Source organism: Ranitomeya imitator, chromosome 4, assembly GCF_032444005.1.
Source record: "Ranitomeya imitator isolate aRanImi1 chromosome 4, aRanImi1.pri, whole genome shotgun sequence".
Lineage (NCBI taxonomy): Eukaryota > Metazoa > Chordata > Amphibia > Anura > Dendrobatidae > Ranitomeya > Ranitomeya imitator.
Genome location: NC_091285.1, coordinates 644,157,667 through 644,181,241, shown reverse-complemented (window position 1 = coordinate 644,181,241; position 23,575 = coordinate 644,157,667). Strand labels below are relative to the sequence as shown.

At 47.5% G+C, this 23,575-nt stretch overlaps 1 protein-coding gene across 1 annotated transcript; it reads right to left on the bottom strand.

The window, feature by feature from the left end:
• Positions 1-1,273: 1,273 nt before the first annotated feature.
• Positions 1,274-4,970, bottom strand: NKX6-3 (NK6 homeobox 3). Its single transcript, XM_069766928.1, has 3 exons — positions 4,328-4,970; positions 3,378-3,547; positions 1,274-2,312 (listed from the first exon to the last, which is right to left on the bottom strand). The coding sequence occupies exons 1-3, from the start codon at positions 4,698-4,700 to the stop codon at positions 2,082-2,084; spliced, it is 774 nt and encodes a 257-aa protein (XP_069623029.1). The 5' UTR covers positions 4,701-4,970; the 3' UTR covers positions 1,274-2,081.
• Positions 4,971-23,575: the final 18,605 nt, after the last annotated feature.

The following is a 23,575-nucleotide window of genomic DNA, read 5'->3' as shown; positions in this document are numbered from 1 at the left end:
TGTTGGCAGACTTGATGTTGGTTTTGGCAAAAAATATCTGGGTTTGGATATTTTTCTTTGCAAGAAAAGGCTTCTATCTTGCCTCTTTACCCCAAACACATGACGAATGCGAGAGATTGTTGTCACATGCAATATACAACCAATACTTGCCAGAAATACCTGTTTTTTTTTTCTTTAATGTTGATGCAAGCCTTTAGGCAGCCTCCCGGACCAATTTTCTTGTCGTCTTTTCATAAGTTTTGGAGGACTGTTCAGTTCTAGGTAATGTCACTGTTCTGCCACATTTAAGCCCCTTCTTTATAACTGGGTTTACAGTGTTCCATGGTAGATCTAATGCCTTGGAAATAGTTTTGTAACCTTTTCCTGACTGATCCCTTTGATCCCTTTGCTGTGTTGTAAGCTGTTTATGGCTTTGCCTGGAAAATTCAACTAAGATAATAGGAGAATCCTACTAGAACAGCAAAATTATAATATTAATTTGAATCCTTGTACATGATGGCGGCTGTGCTCTGACTACTGGGTAAACATGAGGTTACATATGATTGGCTAATTCTGAACAAAACTACATCCCCAACAATAACACTTTTGCAACCACTTTATTTTAGTTTTGGTTGGGTCTGATGCCAATATTTATTGAAGAACTGTGCACAGTATGTAGAAAGTGATTCTTGTGAAGAAGCGTATATGGAGTTAAAAGACGGTGGCGCAAGTGTCATCCACGAAGAAGGAGCCGTACTCCCGTCTGCGACTGATGACAACATGGAGTGTGCACTTGAACGTGGAGTGTGCGTAGTATGTACCTAAAATTGGTATCCGTAAAACCTGCAGTTCGAGAAAGCAGAAAAATTAAATTTTTTTACAGGTTTCAGATAATTTGTTTTCTATGAAGTTCTGATTTTTTTTTGTTTAACTGGTATAATATAAAAAGACTTGAGGGTTCGATATCGCCGTAATTGCGCTGACTTTGAGAAGTATGCGGTCAAGTCATTTTTACAGTGTAATAAACATCATATAATAAAAAATAATGGAAAATATTTGATTCTTTTTTTGCGCCATTTGACAACACTGATTTTTTTTTTTTTAGCCATTTTATGATAAAATGAATGGTGTCCTGCAACAAACAATCCCTCGCATGGTGGCGTCGACTGAACACTAGAAAAATGATGGTTCTTGGAAGACAGGGAGGAAAAGAAACAATAAAAAAGCCCAAACTGAAAAAAATAAATAATAAATGCTTGTTCTTAGGGGTTAATTTACAAACACTGAAACAATTGGAATTTGCGCAGTTTTAATGATAATTTCTGGATACATTTGTTGTTACAGGATTGTATTTGCCCCATACATCGTCGAACATAATGGTGAATTTTTCATTAGTTGATTCATGGCAGAGTGTTGGGCAGGCGCTTAGTCTGTATTATTAAAGAAGTTGTTTAAGATTGCACAAAAAAACATGTCTGCATTTTCCCGGAAACGGCGCCACACCGGTCTATTGGTTGTGCCTGGTATTGCAGCTTGACTTATTTGAGCTGCAATACCACTCACAGCCTTGAACAAGCGTGGCGCTGTTTATTTTTTTAATGAAAGCAGCCATGCTTTTTTTCAAATTGTGGATAACCCCTTTAAGCATCAAGTCCACTTTTCGGCATTGCCACCAAACGACTTGCCTTGGACTCGGACCAGTCTTTAGGAAAGCGATGAGGCGTTCAAGTGATGTACTTTATGGAAGCGGATAAATACCAGTTTCGGGGAACAGCATAGTCAGCGACTCATTCATTACCAGCCTATCGTCCGGTCTCATCGGCCGCAATGCAGCAACCTCCAGGGTACAGTTTTTGGGTCTTCAGAGTTTTTGGAAATTTTGCATTACACTGATGAGAATCGATGGCACAAGTCAATTGATGGCACAAGTCTCCGGTTATAATCCCACCTTTCCTTGTGCCTTTGGGCAATAAATGGCATCGTCCATATTTTGACACTTGAATTTCCAGTGTGCTCCTGAACATGTGGGTCCCTGTATGTTATCTAGCAGATATGGATTTTGGGGGTGTACAGTTCCTCTGAGCCCCTTGGGATCTGTTCTGTCACAGGTTGTGGGGGGCCAGGCTGAGGACAGAGAACGCTGCCCGGTGTTTCCTCAGCAGCAGGCGGATCTTCTCATCATCAGAGTCAGGATCCAACGGTTTGGTATATTCATCATCCTCATTCTCCGAGGGCGTCAGGTCCCCGGGGGCCCGAGAACCAAGGGATGGTGGCCCCGAGGGGTCGGCAGTGCTTTTCTTACGCCACTTAGTACGACGGTTCTGAAACCAGACCTGGAGAATAGTAATATGTGGTTATAGGGAGGTCGCTGTATTTTGTTTGCATATCTATTTATCTATCTATATATTTATCTTTCTTTCTTATCACATATCTATCCACCTGTCTATCAATCTTATAACCATCTGTCTAAACCCTTATCTATATATCTCATTTATCTACCTCACATCAATCAGACCTTTCTTTCCTTCTTTCTCTTTTTCTTCCTTCCGTCTAATCTAGCTATCTGTTATCTATCTATCTTATAGTTATCTGTCTTAACATAACAATATATCATTAATTACCTCATATCTATCTAGTTAACTATCATACCTTTCTTTCTTTTTCTTTCTTTCTTGCTTTATCTATCATCTATCTATTATCTGTCATCTATTATCTATCTATTTATCTATTATCTATCATCTTTCTATCTATCTATTATCTATCATCTATTTATCTATGTATCTATTATCTATCATCTATCTATCTGCTATTATCTATCTATTATCTATCTTCTATTATCTATCTATTATCTATCTATCTATCATCTATCTGTCATCTATTATCTATCATCTATTATCTTTCTATCTATTATCTATCATCTATTTATCTATGTATCTATTATCTATCATCTATTATCTTTCTATCTATCTATTATCTATCTATTTATCTATGTATCTATTATCTATCATCTATTATCTATCTATTTATCTATAATCTATTATCTTTCTATTATCTATCATCTATCTGCTATTATCTATCTATTATTTATCTATTATCTAACTATTATCTATCATCTATTATCTATCATCTATTATCTATACCATGTATCTATCTGCTTTGTATCTACAACATATCTAATATATATATATGGTTATCTATTGTACGTTTCTTTTTGTGTCTTTTTCTAGTTCTCTATATCAATCTGTGTAAACTCTTTAGGGAATCTATATTTCCATGTAATATCTAATATTGAATAAGCCGTTCTTGATCACAGTGAGAATAATGGGGATTATTTAAACCATTGCGATTATAATACAATCCTGTAAATAACAAATGGCACAAAGTACAGAAGAACTCACCTTGACTTGGGACTCACTCATGCCCAGGCTGAATGCCAGTCTTGCCCTTTCTGGCCCTGCTAGATATTTTGTTTGCTCAAAGGTCTTCTCCAAGGCAAAGATCTGGTGTCCCGTAAATGTAGGACGGGTGTGCTTCTTCCTTGTGGACACATCTGTGCTTCCTGTAGGACCTGATGACGTTTAATAAAACACTGTGATGTAGATTTTCGGGCCTACAGACCCATTAGCCCATGCAGGTGTAAGACTTTACGTATTTAGTGATGGAAAGGTCAATTCCAAATTTTTAACATCTGTTGGGAAGCCTACATGACTCCTAATTTAGTCCCCAGTTTTGTATTACCCAATACTTCATATATATAATATTAAATAATTTAAATATCCATGTAGACCTGGGGTGATAGTTCAGTTGACAATCTTTTAGCTGATTCTGGTGATCAAAAAATTGACAAAAGTCCTAGAAAGGTCCATTGGTCTTCAACACACTAATAGAGAAAGTTTGGCAGCTCTCACATCCATTAGATCTTTAGCAGATCCCACCAAAACAATGGACCCTCCCAATATTTCTGGACATACTCAGTATTTATTTATGATTTTCACCATTAGGTTTTTAAATTTCTTAATTCATGTGTCTGTATCGATATTTTGCGCAACCCCTAAAAACCAGGATATTACCATCTTGCGCAACAAAAAAATGAGAAGATAGGGATTTGTTTTGAGGAATTTTTACACTATAGATGCCGATTAAAAAAGTTAAAATTGATTTAATTAATTATCCTTTGTGACAATGACTCCATATCATATTTTCCTCGACCCACTGGGAGTGGATTTTGGGATTAACTGCAGTCATACCTCAATTTTTAGATTTTCAATGGAGTTTCAGTAGATAGTAAAACTAATTTTATCTAAATCTAGTCATGTGTTGCCCCTTTAGAAGATTTTTGGGTACTCACCGTTGCTGAGTGTCCTGTTACTCATTCTCCATTCCTGCCCAAGATCCGGCCAAACACCTTGGTTCTGATTACTATATGAGCTTCCACCTTTAGTCATAACATTTCCTTGTTCACCAAAACAACCTCCTGTAGTCGATGCTCTTCCATATCCTGGAACTGTTGGGTAGGCTGGCAGCATCCCACTATGTGGACCTGGTAGTGGTCGGCCAAGAATGTCGGAGATGCCGTGTGGTGTCCCAGAAGGGAGATGGCATCCCAGTACAGTGCTACTCAGCTTGTGAAAAGTTGTGTGAGCTGAAAACTGACAACCGGGAGGGGCTTTAATTTCAGAATAGGGAGGCAACATGAAGGCTCCAGGATGATGAGTCTCCATGGTCCTAATTTACTTTAACTCAGCTGCTCTCCTAATATGGTACCAGCGAGATGACTGGAGATATTTTCACCATGGGTTAAACCCATGAAATGGTAGTTGAGCTTTCTCCTGAATTCTGTTGGCTGAATGTGCGTTCGTTGAGTCAAAGTCAGATGGTTAAACCTCCTGAAAGGTCCAATCTCCAGATGTCTGCTCTACTATCTCATTTTCTTTCCTGGCTTCTTAGCTCTTTTCATGTTACTAGTCTATTGTAGTGTGTTCTCTCCAGCTCTTGATTGCACTCTTCTTCTTCTTCTTCTCCTTTTTGTTGTTTCTTCTACACTCTTGCTCTCGGTAATCCCACTGGTTTTCTGTCTCACCTTGTTCTCTTTCTCTGCCCGGCTGTGTTCCTCACTATCTCTCACTCCATCACTGTCTCTTTCAATCTCTCATTTCTCACTTTCTCGCTCCTTCTGTGCTCTCTTTTTCTTCCCCCCTCTCTTATTCTCTCCCCCTATTGCCTTCCACTCTATCTCATTCTTTTAGCAATCATCATTTCCTTTGTTCTGGTTCCTTTCGTTCGATTTCTCCACCTAGATTCCCCCAAGCTCACCCTTCGTCTCTAAGATTCGACGGTCTCACACCGTATTTCAGAACTTTGTGTACTGCTTTGCTCCTTTGGAGACCCCGGTACTTTTCCTGGTTGCTTTTTGGTCTAGTTGTCTTCTCCTTCCAAGTATCTATATCTAATTTCCTACACTCCAGTCCCAACAACTTTCCGTCTTCTTCTAGCCCCGTTCACCAATTGATAAGAATACTATTCAGGTGAGCAGTATTTTGCTTTCTCTCACCTCCCTTCCCCCTTAGTAATTCCACGTAGTTATTGGCCGAGGTGATGGGTGATGGCCAACGATTGGCCGCTCCCCGCAGCCTTCGCACCCTGCCGGACGTCCCTAGATAAATTGAACTTTAAGATAGGGAATTAATGAGTTTGATTTTTCCACTGAGATGTTTGTCCACAATCTGACACTGCCTATTCCCTCTCCTTCACCATGGGATTTATGCTTCGTAAATAGATTACGGAACACAATCAGGATCTCCAATTTGGCAAATCTGTCCTTACTATCTTTTATGTTATTCGAAGCTAATAATTTTATATTATTAGAGTTATGTTACGGAATATACCAGGTCTTGTTTTCACTTGCTGATTATTATTTTTTTTACTCAAGGAACACTCTACGTTCCTACTCCGAAACTCATAATTATTTCCGTGACTTCAACTTATATCTCGCTCAATTAAGATACGACCATTGCTGATAAGATGTTACAGGTTACAAGACAGAGTAAATGTGTTGGCCTTAAAGCTAGAGGAAATGGGGGAACTCATGTATAGGTTTTCAGCTGACTATCATTTAAGGGTATGTGCACATTGAGCTTTTTTAGAAATGTTTGGAGCGAGTCCGCTCCAAAACAGTGTCTGAAAAATCACTTAAAATTTACTTTCTATCCTTTTCTATTTATTGTACAGTGTAAAAAAAATATTCTTCCAAAATGCTTCATGAAACAAAGAAGTTTTCCTAAAAATCCCCAATGAAAGAAGAAACGTTTCCTGTAGAGGTTTCCACCGGTAAACTAGTAGTTTTTCAACCCCGCAAAAATAACACAAGCAAAACTCTGAGTGCACGTAGCCTAATTAAGTGTGCATTATTGATACTTAAAGTAGAAGGATGAAGAGAGATGTTGATGCACAAGGAAGAGCTATGAAGGCACATGTGTTATGTCTCCCCGCTATTCCCCAGCCTCTCCCCTATGCCAAGCCCTTCACTGGCTTACTATCGCCCAGAGACTCCAGTTCAAAACCCTTACAATGACACACAAAGCCATCCACAACCTGTCTCCTCCATACATCTGTGACAATCTCTTGGTACTTATGCAGATCACAGTTCAAATACGATTCTGGCACAGTTCTTAGGCGCACATGACCCGATTTTCAGGCTTAAGTAAATCCTGTTCGTGATGCCAAAATTTGGAGCGCCCCCAAGGGCGGCGGGGAACTCGGTACCGGGCCCTTCGGTTCTCAAGGGGGATGTCACAGTGGCTGACCCGGTCCGTGGCCCTCGGGACATCCATTGTAAAAGGGGGGAAAGGTCTTTAAAGGGATAATGTTCGTGACGCCACCTGTGGTATTCGGTCAGGGTGACCGACGCTGCTTAGGGGTCCGCTGGGGTGATGTTATGGCAGCTAGATGGTATACCTTCCCACAGGTGAAGTGTATCCCGAGGGCTCCCCAGGGAGTAGATGGTGGATGGTGTGAGGCGCAGTGAAAAACGAGGACACAAGGTTGCAGTCTCTTTACCTTTACTGAAGGCTTCAGTGTCCTTAGTCCAGTGCACCAGATCACAGGGCAGGCAGAGTCCGGCCGGTCCGATGGCAAATCCAGAGTCCCCCTTATCCAGGTGGAAATCAGTAGCCTTCCTCTAGCGCCTGAGTGTTGTAGTTCCTCCCTGATGTGCGTCTCGGTAAGGTCCTCACAACTGTTGTGGATGTTCTAGATGTTATGTCTCTTTCTCTCTCTGTCCCCCTGATGGATAGGATAGGACAAACCCGTATGACTGATGGCCTGAGGCTTTTTACAGGGACTCTATCACGCCCCGGCCCCCACAGTTGCCACCGTGCCTCCTGGGTATAAGGTCAGGCAACTAGTATGGAACAAGCTGTCCTGCCGGTTTTTGGAGCCAGGCTTGGAGACGATGACTCTCTGAGTGTTCCGGCTACCGGCTTCTGCGCCTCAGAGGGAGGCAGCCTATTGCAGGGCAGAACTCCCTCTGGTTTCCTCTACTTTTGCTATGACTTCGCTTCTTACTCTCAGCAATGCAATTCCCTTCGTGTCCTTTCTTAGGATGCTGCCGCATTGGTAAGCAGGCACAGCTCCGTGTCCTTCTGGCTAGGCCTCTGACAGGTTCCCACCCCTGTCAGGGACCTCTCTGTCTGCAGCTGTTAGATGTTCCTCCTTTCCCCTGTCTGCCTGACAGGTGCTGCCTGGGTGCAGTCCAGTCAGCTTCTCACTAACTTCCTATCCAGACCACCAGATTTACCTAATTGTGAGGCGTGCCCTAATAGATAGGAGCATGGCTCCCCCTGGCGGCCTGGAGTGTGAAGTGTGTTGTGTGGTTTGTGATACCTGGTAAGGTGATCTCCTTTATTGCCATCAGATGTAACATCACTTCCCCTGGTGGAAGAATGACATTACTGCAACGACCAGGACCCTGGGGCGCTGCACTTACCTACACGCAACCTCCGATCCTCTCAAGATCTCCTTCTCTACTCCCCTCTCATCTCTTTTTCCCACAACCGCATCCAAGACTTCTCCCGTGCTTCCCCCATACTCTGGTACTCTCTACAACAACACATCAGACTCTCACCTACCATAGAAACCTTCAAAAAGAACCTGAAGACCCACCTCTTCCGACAAGCCTACAGCCTGCAGTGATCCTCAACCTACTGAACTGCCGCACAACCAGTTCTACCCTCTCCTAGTGTATCCTCACCCATCCCCTGCAACTGTGAGCCCTCGCGGGCAGGGTCCTCCCTCCTTATATACATGTGTGCCTTGGTTTTTGCTCATGTTTAATGTATTTGTCTATGTTTGCCCCCCTTTTTCACATGTAAAGCGCCATGGAATAAATAGCGCTATAAAAATGTATAATAATGTCTGTCTCGGATCTGGGCTTTGCTCCTTCATGTCGGTCCGCTGAACTGTTTTGCTCCACGTTGGGCGTTGCAGATATCCCGGTTTGACCCCATGTGATCATCTGCCAGGGCCTATATAAGGCTCACCAAGGCACACGCCTGTGGGTCTTGGTATTAAGACTTTTAAGTGCCCTCAGCCTCCAGGACCTCTCACACCTGTTCTCCATCACCTGTATGCCTGTGGCCTTCAGGACCTCTGCTACCTTTTCAGGTCTTCTGTCCACCTGCAGTCAACAGGACCTCTGCTATGGATTGATTCCCAGTCTCATGTCCGCCTGCAATCTACAGGACCTCTGCTACTTGCTCCTGGTCTCCTGTCCGCCTGCAATCTCCAGGACCTCTGCCAGTTCCTGTTCTCCTGTTCGCCTGCAATCTCAAGGGCCTCTGCTACCTGTTCCTGGTCTCCTGTCCGCCTGCAATCTCCAAGACCTCTTCTATGGATTCCCGGTCTTCTGTCAGCCTGCAATCTCCAGGACCTCTTCTATGGATTCCCGGTCTTCTGTCCACCTGCAATCTCCAGGACCTCTTCTACCAGTTCCTGGTCTCCTGTCTGCCTGCAATCTCCAGGACCTCTTCTACCAGTTCCTCGTCTCCTGTCCGCCTATGGTCTCCAGGACCTCTGCTACTTGTTTCCGGTCTCCTGTCTGTGGTCTCCACTACTTTTAATACCTGTTTCTTGAGTGCCTCACATGATTTCTGCACCATGGCTTGTGTGCCCACCTGGGATTTGGCCTTAGAGAATGCACCTCACCAGGTGAACATAACAAAATGGAGTTTCTGGAACTTTGTGTAATCTGCATGCATTTATCTGGTGGGGAGGAACAGGGCCGATATGCTGTAGGACGGAACTGTGTTCTGTTTGCGTAGAACCCTTCTAAACGGGAGTCAGTCATGAGTGTGTGGTGTGGTGGAGTTGATTCTTCACTCACTGTTCCTTTAGGAGTACCTTCTACCTCCCTGTCCATGGGATTGGGTCCGGCTATAAATTCAGACAAGATAGGGGATCTTTTAGTGATGTTGCCTTTTGTTTTCTGGCCTTTCATGTCTTCGTCTCCTTTCTGCCTGACTTGTCCCTAGCTCAACTGTCCTAGCCGGCCCTAGGTACTCTCCTCCTGGCATAACAGCTTCCCTGAAAAACACCATCCTTCCCATTCTCTGTGACCTGGCTGACATCTTCCTCACAGAGGGGACAGGGGTATGGCTTTCAATACCCCTTCTGGACCTTAAGCCCAACTCTGTCCCGGTGTCCAGACAAAACTCATAATGTGTCCTCATGTTGTGGGGAAGCTTGACCTGACAGGACCTGTTCACCTCTGCTGCATCTAACTCTTCTAGCACCTGTTACTGGTGTCTTGTCCAGCTTTACTTCCACTCTCTTTGAACTTGCATTTGACTGAATCCTGGACTGATTGACTCACAGTAACCCGGAAAACTTTTCTTATAAAACTGGTCTAATCCCTCCCAAACTGTGGGCTAATCCCAATTGTATTAACTATCTAATCCCTAGTGTAGTGCAAACTGTATCCCTATCTACTGTATGGTTTCCCTAGTGGACAGACATCCCACATTCCCAGGGATGGCCTCTGATCAGGGCCGTATTTAGAGTTTCTGCTGCCCTAGGCACTGCTGCCCTGCCCCCATTGGTGAGTATGACACTATCGGCAGTGACTTTGCCATAAATCGCTGATGTGAAAGTAGCCTTTTGTAGCAGATCCGGCAGTTTTTCCGCATCTGCCGTGTAACGGATCACTTACGGCAACACTGCGTTCGGCCTCATACATTCCCTATGGGACTTACAGACATGTGCGGCACTTGCGGTTTTGCCGCGATCTGGCAAATGCGGTACTTGCAGCAATGGAAAAAAACACTGCCAGCAGTGTTTTTTGTATCACCGCAAGTGCAAAACCGCAAGTGCCGCACATGTCCGCAAGTAGCCATCACTATCTGTCCCTGCACCTTCCTAGCTCATCCCTAACCATCCCTCTCTGACCTAAAACTACAGCTTTAGGAAAATAATATATTAACTGACATATTCCCATGATTATGAGGGCTCCAGGCTATGGCGTAGACAGGGAAGGGCAGTCTCCAGGTCTCCATTCTCTCTGTGCACACCCTCAGTCTCTGCCTCACTGCCTGTGCACAGACATCCCAAAACCGGAGCCAGTAATCGCCGCTCGCAGTGGCATACCGGCAGAGGTGTATCTAGGGTTACTGGCACCAGGGGCAAGAATTCATTTTGGTGCCCTCCCCCCCACAGGACATATGCGATTTGCACATTTAGTCATGTACCCACGAGCCGCTCTCCCTAATGCTCTCAATGATCAGTGAAAAACTGAGAGAAGCAGAAGAGAAGCTCGTTGTCACAGGACCACAAGTATGAAAGTCGCATATGAGTGAAGTGTCCATGTGACGACTACTGGAACCTGCAGAGCTGAATCCTGACATCGCAGCTTCTGAATTCTCACAACGCATGCACTGCACACTTTTAGGATTCTCCCTTGCCGGTGGACAGTCATGTCAGCACAAGTATGTGATCTGTATACTTCTGACCACATTCCGACTAGACGTGTCCGGCCTCGCTCAGTTCATTTTCATTGACGGAGGCCACATGTCTAGTCAGCACATGACTGCATTAATGTAAATTTCCAGCACGAGAAAATCCTGACAGCGTGCAGTGCGCACTGTGAGAACTCAGAAGTCTGCAGTCAAAAAGAATGACTGCAGACTCATCACAAATCTAGACATCCCCTTTAATGCTCCTAACAAATAAAACATGAGAGTTAGTTAGTATCACAAATAACATTTACATCCAGGTACCTTTAAGATGGCATCGCCTCTGGAGCCGTTCTTCTTTTCTTCATCTTGTCCAGGTCCCATGATGAGTTTTCTCAGCCACAGCCGTCTCTGCAGACCTCCATCTTCTCCGCTCTTTTGCAGAAAATCTTCACATGATGCCCTTAAAGATACAAATGTCATTATAATGCTCCTGAATAAAAAATTGCCCCTCACTATATTGTCTGCACAAAACATGACCCCCACACTGTCCCTTTTATGGTACATGTCTTGACACTCACCTCTCCTTCCCATACCAGCCCCCCTCTTCACATTGTCCTCTCACACTGTGTCCCCCTATTGGGCTCAGTATTTATACTGTACTCTCTCATCACACTCCCCATCCTTGGTATACTGTCCCCTCCTGGCTGTGCCCTTACACTGTCCCTCCATGCTACGCCCCCACTACTCAGTTTCTATTCTGTGTCCACTCACTTTTCTGCACCCATACTGTCTCCTCACACTATTCCCCTCCCTCCTCATACTGTCTCCTCTCACATCACCCCTGTTCACCATCCCGTCTCCTCATATATTTACCCCCTCACTTTCTATACTGGCTGCTCACCTGACTCCCCATACTATCTGCACACATTCCATTACCCTCACTCCCCATACTCTGTCCACATCCATTTTTCACATCGCTACTCATACTGTGTCCACACACATTCCCTCGTTTGCTCCCCATACTGTCTGCACCCATCTCCCCATGTTGTTTCCTCATATATGCCCCCATTCTCCCATACTGTTTCCTCATACATGCCCCTCATGCATGGCTCGGCTCCCCCATCTTGTATGCATGGCTAGGCTCCCCCATCCTCCCATCTTGTATGCATGGCTCAGCTCCCCCATCCTCCCATCCTGTATGCATGGCTCAGCTCCCTCATCCTCCCACCCTGTATGCATGGTTCCCCCATCCTGTATGCATGGCTCCCCCATCCTCCCACCCTGTATGCATGGCTCCCCCATCCTCCCACCCAGTATGCATGGCTCCCCCATCCTTCCATCTTGTATGCATGACTCGGCTCCCCCATCCTCCCACCCTGTATGCATGGCTCCTCCATCCTCCCATCCTGTATGCATGGCTCCCCCATCCTCCCACCCTGTATGCATGACTCCCCCACCCTGTATGCATGGCTCAGCTCCCCCATCCTCCCACCCTGTATGCATGGCTCGGCTCCCCCATCCTCCCACCCTGTATGCATGGCTCCCCCATTCTCCCATCCTGTATGCATGGCTCCCCCATCCTCCCACCCTGTATGCATGGCTCAGCTCCCCCATCCTCCCACCCTGTGTGCATGACTCCCCCATCCTCCCACCCTGTGTGCATAGCTCCCCCACCCTGTATGCATGGCTCGGCTCCCCCATCCTCCCACTGTGTGTGCACAGCTCTCCCATCCTCCCACCCTGTGTGCACAGCTCTCCCATCCTCCCACCCTGTGTGCACAGCTCCCCCATCCTCCCACCCTGTGTGAACAGCCCCCCCCATCCTCCCACCCTGTGTGCACGGCTCCCCCATCCTCCCACCCTGTGTGCACGACTCCTCCATCCTCCCATCCTGTATGCATGGCTCGGCTCCCCCATCCTCCCACCCTGTATGCATGGCTCCTCCATTCTCCCATCCTGTATGCATCCTCCCCCATCCTCCCACCCTGTATGCATGGCTCCTCCATCCTCCCATCCTGTATGCATGGCTCCCGCATCCTACCATCCTGTATGCATGGCTCCCCCACCCTGTATGCATGGTTCGGCTCCCCCATCCTCCCACCCTGTGTGCATGGCTTCCCCATCCTCCCACCCTGTGTGCATGGCTCCCCCACCCTGTATGCATGGCTCGGCTCCCCCATCCTCCCACCCTGTGTGCACGGCTCCCCCATCCTCTCACCCTGTGTGCACGGCTCCCCCATCCTCCCACCCTGGGTGCACGGCTCCCCCATCCTCCCACCCTGGGTGCAAGGCTCCTCCATCCTCCCACCCTGTGTGCACGGCTCCCCCATCCTTCCACCCTGTGTGCACGGCTCCCCCATCCTCCTCCCATCCTCCTCCCCTGTCATACTCACCTTTCTCTCACTGCGCGGCGCAGAACTTCCCGGCATCTCTGCAGCGTCTTCCTTCCTGTATGAGCGGTCAAGTGGTACCGCTCATTAAGGTGATGAATATGCGTCCATATTCATCACCTTAATGAGCGGTACCATGTGACCGCTGAGGACAGGACGAGCTGCCGGTGCTGAGACGGAGTTGCAGCAGGCACCGCTGGAGGAGGGTGAGTATGAAGTCTTCAGGGAGGGGGCAGGAGGTAGGGAGGTAGGGAGGGAGGTGGGGGGGGGGGGCGCTTGACCCCAGACTTTATAAAAATTTTTAAAAAAAGAACCTTGCTGAAGTGCGCCCCCCCCGCATCCTACCGCCCTAGGCACGTGCCCTCAAGTGCCTAGTGGCAAATACGGCCCTGTCTCTGAGTCTAGGAGGTCTCTTTTGCTCAGTCAGCCTCCTGAACGTTCTGGAAAAATTGGTAGGTATGATTATAGACAAAAATCTTAAAATTTATATTTCTCCAAACTATGCAGTCATATCAGAAATGCTTATTGTGACATCAGCCAGTTGCCAGTATATTTATTTACTTGTACTCAGGTCTATCCTGCTTAAGAATGGTATCTAAAATGGGAAAGAGTTCTTTACAGTTAGAGCAGTCATACTGTGGAATGTCAAACCGCTCAACATAGTAATGGCAGGTACTACGGTATATTAGCATTTAAAAATGGTCTGGATGCATTTTTCTTAAAAGGAATATGCTACCAGGTTTTTGCCAAGTAATCTGAGAGCAGCATGATGTAGAGACAGAGATGCTGATTCCAGGTATGTGTCAATTATTTGGCTGCTTGCTGTAGTTTAAAAAAAAATCACTATTTTATCAGCCGGAGATTATCACTAGAGGACTACCTGCTACCTTGTAGTACTCCATATTCATGATCTCTATATAACTTCACCCCCAGCAATGATTAATAGCTTTCTGCCTATGCACAGTGTATACAGAAAGCTGCCAATCAGTGGTGTCTGTGAGGTTATAGAGAGCTTAGCATTCTGAGCTCTGCTAAATCTGCAGCATATAAAACAGGAAATTTATGAAAATGACAGCAAGCCGCCCAGCGATACATCCCTGGAATCAGGATCTCTGTAAAGGTGTGGCGCTTCAGCTCTTTTTAATTGTTTACACAGAGACAACGCCATGCCAATGGGTGTGGCTGTGTCTGGCACTGCAGGTCAGACTCAGTTGGATAGATCCCAGCTTGTGTCCATTGCGGAGTCCCATTGCTGCTAGTTGGGTAGCTTTGCATGGTTTTTTTTAGTACATTCAGATCCGTGGCTGATGCCATGATTTAAAGATGGTATGAGATGATTTTCCTACAGGCATTAATGCCCGTGTCTGGAGTACTTTTCTGACTCTGGAGCAGAGGGAACTGAAAGATGCACCAAATCCATTAAGAGGCACACGTCTCCAAATACATTTGGCACATCTTACTTCAATGGACCATGGATCAAGAAGGCTGATGGGCAACATTTTCCACCAGTGTCTTTAAAAGCAAGATAAAGATGATCTAACCTGAGAATGTTGAAAGCACATATCCTGAAGATTAAGGGAATCATTCAGTAAGAGCAACCCCCAAACTGCATATATGGCATTCAGATATTTAAAATGTAAATTAATTGACACCTTCTATATCGTCCATCTGTTGCTGCATCCCCAAGTAATTAGAAATTATAATACAAATTAGGTATCAGGTGCTCTGGTTTTTACAGAGTAATAAAAAGGGGGTTGTCCACTATTCAGACAACCCTTTCTCAATCAGCATGTTTGCCCGCAATTAAATAATAACATATACAGTATATTTATTTTTATATTACTCATTTATATAGCGCCATTAATTCCACAGCGCTTTACAGACATTATTGGCTCTGTCCCCGATGGGGCTCACAATCTAGATTCCCTATCAGTATGTCTTTGGAGTGTGGGAGGAAACCCACGCAAACACATACTCCCTGCAGATGTTGTCCTTGGTGGGTTTTGAACCCAGGACTCCAGCGCTACAAGGCTGCTGTGCTAACCACTGAGCCACCATACAGTGCTAACCACTGAGCCACCATACAGTGCTAACCACTAAGCCACCATACAGTGCTAACCACTGAGCCACCATACAGTGCTAACCACTGAGCCACCATACAGTGCTAACCACTGAGCCACCATACAGTGCTAACCACTGAGCCACCATACAGTGCTAACCACTGAGCCACCATAAAGTGCTAACCACTGAGCCACCATACAGTGCTAACCACTGAGCCACCATACAGTGCTAACCACTGAGCCACCATACAGTGCTAACCACTGAGCCACCATACAGTGCTAACCACTGAGCCACCATACAGTGCTAACCACTGAGCCACGATACAGTGCTAACCACTGAGCCACCATACAGTGCTAACCACTGAGCCACCATACAGTGCTAACCACTCAGCCACCATACAGTGCTAACCACTCAGCCACCGTGCTGCCCACATCCGCTGCTGTTCTTGCGATGTTGGCACAAAATCTTCCGGTGATAGCGTCACGTTATATCATGCAATCCCTGTGCCCAAACAAGGCAGGATTCACTCTCCTTGCGCTAACTGGAAGCAAGGATCGCATGACATCAAAATGTGATATAATCCCTTGGAGAACTTGTGCCAACACCACTGGTACAAAGTTCGCAACCACAACCGAGCCTGTGCTGGCCAATTAGAGGCCAGCTTCAGGAGAGGACGCCCCATGGCGGGGGAGCGGAGGGAAGGCGAGTATAATAATGGGCTATTTTTTTTTCGATGGATTAAAGAAACCGACAGAATGTGGGACGTATACCAGCATGGGGCCCAGGATAAGGGACATATTACTACAATGGGAGCTAAATATATATATATATGTATCAGGATGGGGCCCAGGATAAAGGATATATACCAGGATGGGGCATATACAAAATAAGTATTTGATGCACTGCCAAGTTTTCTCACCTACAATGAATGGGAGCGGTCTGTAATTTTTATTGTAAGTACACTTCAACTGTGAGGAACAGAATAAAAAAATTCCAGAAAATCATATTTTATGATTTTTACATAATTGTTAAATATTTTATTGCATGAAATTAGTATTTGATCACCTACCAAACAGCAAGAATTCTGGCTCTCACAGACCTATTAGTTTTCCTTTAAGAAACCCTCCTACTCCGCACTCATTACCTGTATTAATTGCTCCTGTTTGAACTCGTTACCTGTATAAAAGACACCTGTCCACACAATCAATCACACTCCAACCTCTCCACCATGGCCAACACCAAAGAGCTGTCTAGGGACACCAGGGACAAAATTGTAGACCTGCACAAGGCTGGGATGGGCTACAGAACAATAGGCAAGCAGCTTGGTGAGAAGGCAACAACTTGGTACAATTGTTAGAAAATGGATAAAACACAAGATGACTGTCAATCTTACTCATTCTGGGGCTCTATGCAAGATCTCACCTCATGGGGTAAGGAGGATACTGAGAAACGTCAGAAATCAGCCCAGAACTACACGAAATGACCTGGTTAATGACCTGAAGAGAGCTGGGACCACTGTCTCAAACATTACTGTTAAATCCTGCAGGGTACACAGGGTCCCACAGCAGCACATGGCCAGGCCTGTGTGAAGTTCACTAATGACCACCTGGATGATCCAGAGGAGGCAGGGGAGAAGGTCATGTGTAGAGATGAGCAAATTTGATTGGGTAAGGGCTTGTTAGGCAAGCTATAGCTCTTACCGAATAAGCTGCAGAGGGAACCTGGATACCTGGAGCGCTCCGGCTGATCAGCTGTTCGGCTCCACAGCTGCATGTGTCGCAGCTGTGTGACAGTCACGACACATGTAACATAGTAACATAGTTAGTAAGGCCGAAAAAAGACATTTGTCCATCCAGTTCAGCCTATATTCCATCATAATAAATCCCCAGATCTACGTCCTTCTACAGAACCTAATTGTATGATACAATATTGTTCTGCTCCAGGAAGACATCCAGGCCTCTCTTGAACCCCTCGACTGAGTTCGCCATCACCACCTCCTCAGGCAAGCAATTCCAGATTCTCACTGCCCTAACAGTAAAGAATCCTCTTCTGTGTTGGTGGAAAAACCTTCTCTCCTCCAGACGCAAAGAATGCCCCCTTGTGCCCGTCACCTTCCTTGGTATAAACAGATCCTCAGCGAGATATTTGTATTGTCCCCTTATATACTTATACATGGTTATTAGATCGCCCCTCAGTCGTCTTTTTTCTAGACTAAATAATCCTAATTTCGCTAATCTATCTGGGTATTGCAATTCTCCCATCCCCTTTATTAATTTTGTTGCCCTCCTTTGTACTCTCTCTAGTTCCATTATATCCTTCCTGAGCACCGGTGCCCAAAACTGGACACAGTACTCCATGTGCGGTCTAACTAGAGATTTGTACAGAGGCAGTATAATGCTCTCATCATGTGTATCCAGACCTCTTTTAATGCACACCATGATCCTGTTTGCCTTGGCAGCTGCTGCCTGGCACTGGCTGCTCCAGGTAAGTTTATCATTAACTAGGATCCCCAAGTCCTTCTCCCTGTCAGATTTACCCAGTGGTTTCCCGTTCAGTGTGTAATGGTGATATTGATTCCTTCTTCCCATGTGTATAACTTTACATTTATCATTGTTAAACCTCATCCGCCACCTTTCAGCCCAAGTTTCCAACTTATCCAGATCCATCTGTAGCAGAATACTATCTTCTCTTCTATTAACTGCTTTACATAGTTTTGTATCATCTGCAAATATCGATATTTTACTGTGTAAACCTTCTACCAGATCATTAATGAATATGTTGAAGAGAACAGGTCCCAATACCGACCCCTGCGGTACCCCACTGGTCACAGCGACCCAGTTAGAGACATTACCATTTATAACCACCCTCTGCTTTCTATCACTTAGCCAGTTACTAACCCATTTACACACATTTTCCCCCAGACCAAGCATTCTCATTTTGTGTACCAACCTCTTGTGCGGCACGGTATCAAACACTTTCGAAAAATCGAGATATACCACGTCCAATGACTCACCGTGGTCCAGCCTATAGCTTACCTCTTCATAAAAACTGATTAGATTGGTTTGACAGGAGCGATTTCTCATAAACCCATGCTGATATGGAGTTAAACAGTTATTCTCATTGAGATAATCCAGAATAACATCCCTCAGAAACCCTTCAAATATTTTACCAACAATAGAGGTTAGACTTACTGGCCTATAGGGAGAGCCCAACAAATAGGCTCTCCATGCGTGTGTTGTGACACAGGAGCACTCGCTCTCCCGACCACCATACACAGGAGCATTCACTCTCCTGACTCCATCATACCCTGGAGCACTCGCTATCCTGACTCCACCATACACAGGAGCACTAGCTCCCCTGACTCCACCATATAAGGGAGCACTCGCTCTCCTGACTCCACTATACACGGTAGCACATGCTATGGGGCAGCACGGTGGCGCAGTGGTTAGCACAGCAGCCTTGCAGCGCTGGAGTCCTGGGTTCAAACCCCACCAAGGACAACATCTGCAAAGAGTTTGTATGTTCTCTCCGTGTTTGCGTGGGTTTGCTCCGGGTACTCCGGTTTCCTCCCACATTCCAAAGACATACTGATAGGGAACTGTCCCAACAGGGACAGTGATGATAATGTGTGCAAAACTGTAAAGCGCTGCGTAATATGTTAGCGCTATATAAAAATAAAGATTATTATTATTATCCCGACTCCACCATACACGGTAGCACTCGCTCTCCCGACTCCATCACTCACGGTAGCACTCGCTCTCCTGACTCCACCATACACGGTAGCACTCGCTCTCCGACTCCACCATACACAGGAGTATTCGTTCTCCCGACTCCTCCATACACAGGAACATTCTCTCTCCTGACTCCTCCATACTCAGGAGCACTCGCTCTCCAAACTCCACTATACACAGGAGCACTCACTCTACCGATTCCTCTGTACACAGAACTTGCTCTCCTGACTCCACCGTGCACAGGAGCACTAGCTTCCCGGACTCCACCATACACAGGAGCACTCGCTCCCTTAACTCTACCATACACTGGAGCACTTGCTCTCCCGACTGCTCCATACACGGGACTACTAGCTCTCCAGACTCCTCCATACACGGGAGCACTCCCAACTCCAGCATACACAGGATCACTCGCTCTCTCGACTCCACTATATACTGTAGCACTCGCTCTCCCAACTCCACCATACACAGGAGCACTCGCTCTCCCAACTCCACCATACACAGGTGCACTCGCTCTCCCAACTCCACCATACACAGGAGCACTCGCTCTCCCAACTCCACCATACACACACAGGAGCACTCGCTCTCCTGACTCCACCATACACAGGAGCACTCGCTCTCCCAACTCCACCATACACAGCATCACTCGCTCTCCCAACTCCACTATACACAGGAGCACTTGCTCTCCTGACTCCACAATACACGGTAGTACTCACTCTCCTTACTCCACCATACACAGGCGCACTCGCTCTCCTGACTCGCTCTGCCTAGCACTTTTCTATTCTTTATGAAAGAGGCACTTTCAGACATCTTTGATGGTGGCTTATCTCTGAAAAAAACAAAAGGATAGTCGGTCCAAAAGAGGACGGTTGACCTTAGTTTAATATGTAAAGTGGCGTTTAGTTAAAAATATCAATAAGGGTACGTGTCCACGTTCAGGATGGCCAGCGGTTTGGACGGAGCGGCAAACTCGCTCCGCCACCTTCTGGGAACGCGATGATGCCGGATGTGTTAATTGCACACATCCGGTATCATCGCACCCCGCACATAGGGCCCTGTGTTATACCTTGCGGCGGCGCAGCGGCGCCGCAAGGTAAACGGACATGCTGCGATCTGAAAAGACGCGTCACATGTCCGGAATCGCAGGGCCGCCGGGTGCGTGTTACCACGCATAGTGGAGACGGGATTTCATTAAATCCCCTCCACTATGCTGTAACATCTGGACGCTGCGTGTTTGACGCTGCGTCTCTCTGCAGCGTCAAACACGCAGCGTTTCCTGAACGTGGAAACATACCCGAAGAGTTTCAGAACTTCAATCAGTAAATGATCACTTACTATAGTAATAATATAGAAAACCATCTGTGAAGGATTACCCCTTCCTCCCACGTCACCAATCCGTGACGTCACTACACAGGCCCAGCTCTCCGGCGCCCCCTTTGTCCCGCCGCCGGGGAGACTGCCCTGTTACCCGCACTGGGTATTCTAAGATTCGTAATCAGAGTAAAAGGATCAGCCCAAAATTAATTTATGATTTAATTGCCTTAAGGGCGCACTAGATAATTACAAGAAATATACAGTCAAAATATATCAAGAATTACAGTCAGAGTACAATATAACAATAATAATACAAGGCTTAAAGGTATAACGCTGGAGGTCAATTTACCAGGTTGAAGGTCGCTTGTGGAAGCCGGGGGGGAGGGCGCAGCATTCCGCAGGTCCAAAACTTAGTTGCCGGGCAGCCCCCAGAAAGCGTGTGCTTGCTCCCCTCTGGCTGGCATACCCTGTTCCTTAAGATATCATCATCATCTTCTTCTGTGGAGTGAGTCTCTCCCAGTGACCTCAGCTCTTCTTAAACCTGGCTGAGCCCCCCCCGCCTGCAGCTGGGTGGGCTTAGCAATCTCCACCCCCTCTGCCTCCCTGCAAGATTTATTCCAATATCTAATAAATGGGATAACTTCTCTCAGGATGATCGGATCAGCACATGGGCAGTACCAGCGCCTGTGGTTTGTTCTGCCGGTCGTACTGGGATCAAACCTGGACCCATTCGGTCCCTGTGGGAGGCTGATCCCTATATCTCGGGTTTCAGACCTCCCACCGCCACGGGAGTCGCACTGTTAGATGCACAATTTCTTTAGGGCGAGGAGAATATTTTTATGAACCGGTACCTCGGACGATGCGTCCATAATTCACAATTCCATGTTGGAGACGGTTCGACTGGGCTGCCATAATAGATGTGTATCCAGTGGCCACTTGGCATGTGTGTTTTAATTAAGCCCCCAAGCATTTCCAAGCCCCCTGCTGGCGTGGTTTCCTAATTGAGCTTTGAAGTACCTTCTGCATTTTACACTGAGCTCAGCCCGTTAACATACTAATAGGAACTTTATTCATTAGAAAAGGTGGGGGCCAGAAGCACTCTTCTCTGCAGACCTGTGACCAGGAGACAAAATGGAGTCACGCCAATCTCTGTTAGTATGCCCGTCCAAGATGGCGGCTGTTCCCTCATCACACCTCCCTGCTTTAGAGGGCGCTAGGGGGCATCACATTCCTTTGTTCCCCCATGCGCCCTTCCACACCTTCTCCTTGCCGGGACAACCCATCAGCATTACTATGGTCTCTGCCTCTCTCTCCCTGAGCCTGTCTCTGCCTCCTCCTCTCTGAGGCTGACCCTGTCCCTCCTCTCTCTCTCTCTGAGGCTGTCTCTGCCTCTCCCCTCTTTCTGAGGCTGTCTCTGCCTCCTCCCCTGTCTCTCTCTGAGGCTGTCTCGGCCTCCTCCTCTCTCTCTCTGAGGCTGTCTCTGCCTCCTCCCCTGTCTCTCTCTGAGGCTGTCTCTGCCCCCTCCTCTCTCTCTCTGAGGCTGTCTCTGCCCCCTCCTCCTTCTCTCTCTGAGGCTGTCTCTGCCTCCTCCCCTCTCTTTCTGAGGCGGTCTCCGCCTCCTCCTCCGTCTCTCTCTGAGGCTGTCTCTGCCCCCTCCTCTCTCTCTCTGAGGCTGTTTCTGCCTCCTCCTCTGTCTCTCTTGGAGGCTGTCTCTGCCCCCTCCTCCTTCTCTCTCTGAGGCCGTCTCTGCCTCCTCCCCTCTCTTCCTGAGGCGGTCTCCGCCTCCTCCTCCGTCTCTCTCTGAGGCTGAATCTGCCCCCTCCTCTCTCTCTCTGAGGCTGTTTCTGCCTCCTCCTCTGTCTCTCTTTGGGGCTGTCTCCGCCCCCTCCTCTCTCTCTCTCTGAGGCTGTCTCTGCCCCCTCCTCCTTCTCTCTCTGAGGCAGTCTCTGCCTCCTCCCCTCTCTTCCTGAGGCGGTCTCCGCCTCCTCCTGTCTCTCTCTGAGGCTGTCTCTGCCCCCTCCTCTCTCTCTCTGAGGCTGTCTCTGCCCCTTCCTCCTTCTCTCTCTGAGGCTGTCTCTGCCCCCTCCTCCTTCTCTCTCTCTCTCTGAGGCTGCCTCTAACTGTCGGTCCCTGGGCCACGCCTCCGGTGAGCCCTGCTGGACCGATACCCGGTACAGCCGTCCCTGGTCCCAGACCACCCGCTCGCGGTCTGACACCCCGGGAGGCTGTGCCGCCTGCTCCTTAAGAGCTTTCAGGCTAGCATCGGCGTCCAACGCTGCATGAAATCCCTGACTCGATGTGGCGAGAATGGACGACACTGCCACATCCGCTGTCAGCTCCCCGGGATCTGTCTCCTGGCCGCTGTCTGACTCGGCAGCCACTTGGTCAGAGAGGGGAAGCCATCGGACCTCTGCAAGGCTCCTTGGGCTCCGGCGCTCCCACTCCTGGTGACAGCGGCCACGACCGCTGTGCCCACGGGAAGCGCCTGCTTTCCCCCGGCTCCTGACCAAGTCGCCGGGTCAGGCAGTCTTCCCTGCCCTCCTGACATCCTGGGTGTGGGGAACTCCTGCCCTGGGGTCTTACCTGGTGACTCCTCTCCTGGAACGCCCCCTCCCCCCATTGCCTGTTCCTCTTCCTGCAGGGGCCCTAGACTCAGCAGGCTGGATTCACTTAGGGGCCCTACACTGCCCATAGCAGCCCCTCCCTCCACCTCTGAGCTCTCCCCTACAGTCTCTTCACCTGTCCTTACTGTGAGCCCTGTGTGTGTGGTGTCAGTGTATGGAGTACCCTCAGGTTTCACTCCCTCCCCCAATGTTGGAGGCACATTCAACATATCAACATTCACAGTAGAGTCATGACATTCTTGGGAAGCCGAACTTGGGGGTTCAGTGGCCACATACTGAGACGCTAGCCGCCCCAAATCGGTCCCAAGTAATACATTAGCAGGAATATTTGACGTTACTCCCACCTCCCGCACTCCCCTCCCGGCGCCCCAGTCCAAAAACACCTTGGCGACAGGCAGCGCCGGCTCCACGCCTCCAATTCCGGAGACGGAAAGGGTTTTCCCCGGTACCAAGTCTTGAGGGGACACCACCTCAGGACGTACCAGGGTTCGTTCAGCGCCTGTGTCCCGCAGTCCCATGACCGCTGAGTGGCC

Coding starts and splice junctions, on each gene's coding strand:
- NKX6-3 (XM_069766928.1), bottom strand. CDS start 4,700: ATGGAGACTCATCATCCTGGAGCCTTCATGTTGCCTCCCTATTCTGAA. Junction 3,548..4,327: donor TAACAGGACACTCAGCAACG/GTGAGTACCCAA, acceptor AAACGTCATCAG/GTCCTACAGGAAGCACAGAT. Junction 2,313..3,377: donor TGAGTGAGTCCCAAGTCAAG/GTGAGTTCTTCT, acceptor ACTATTCTCCAG/GTCTGGTTTCAGAACCGTCG.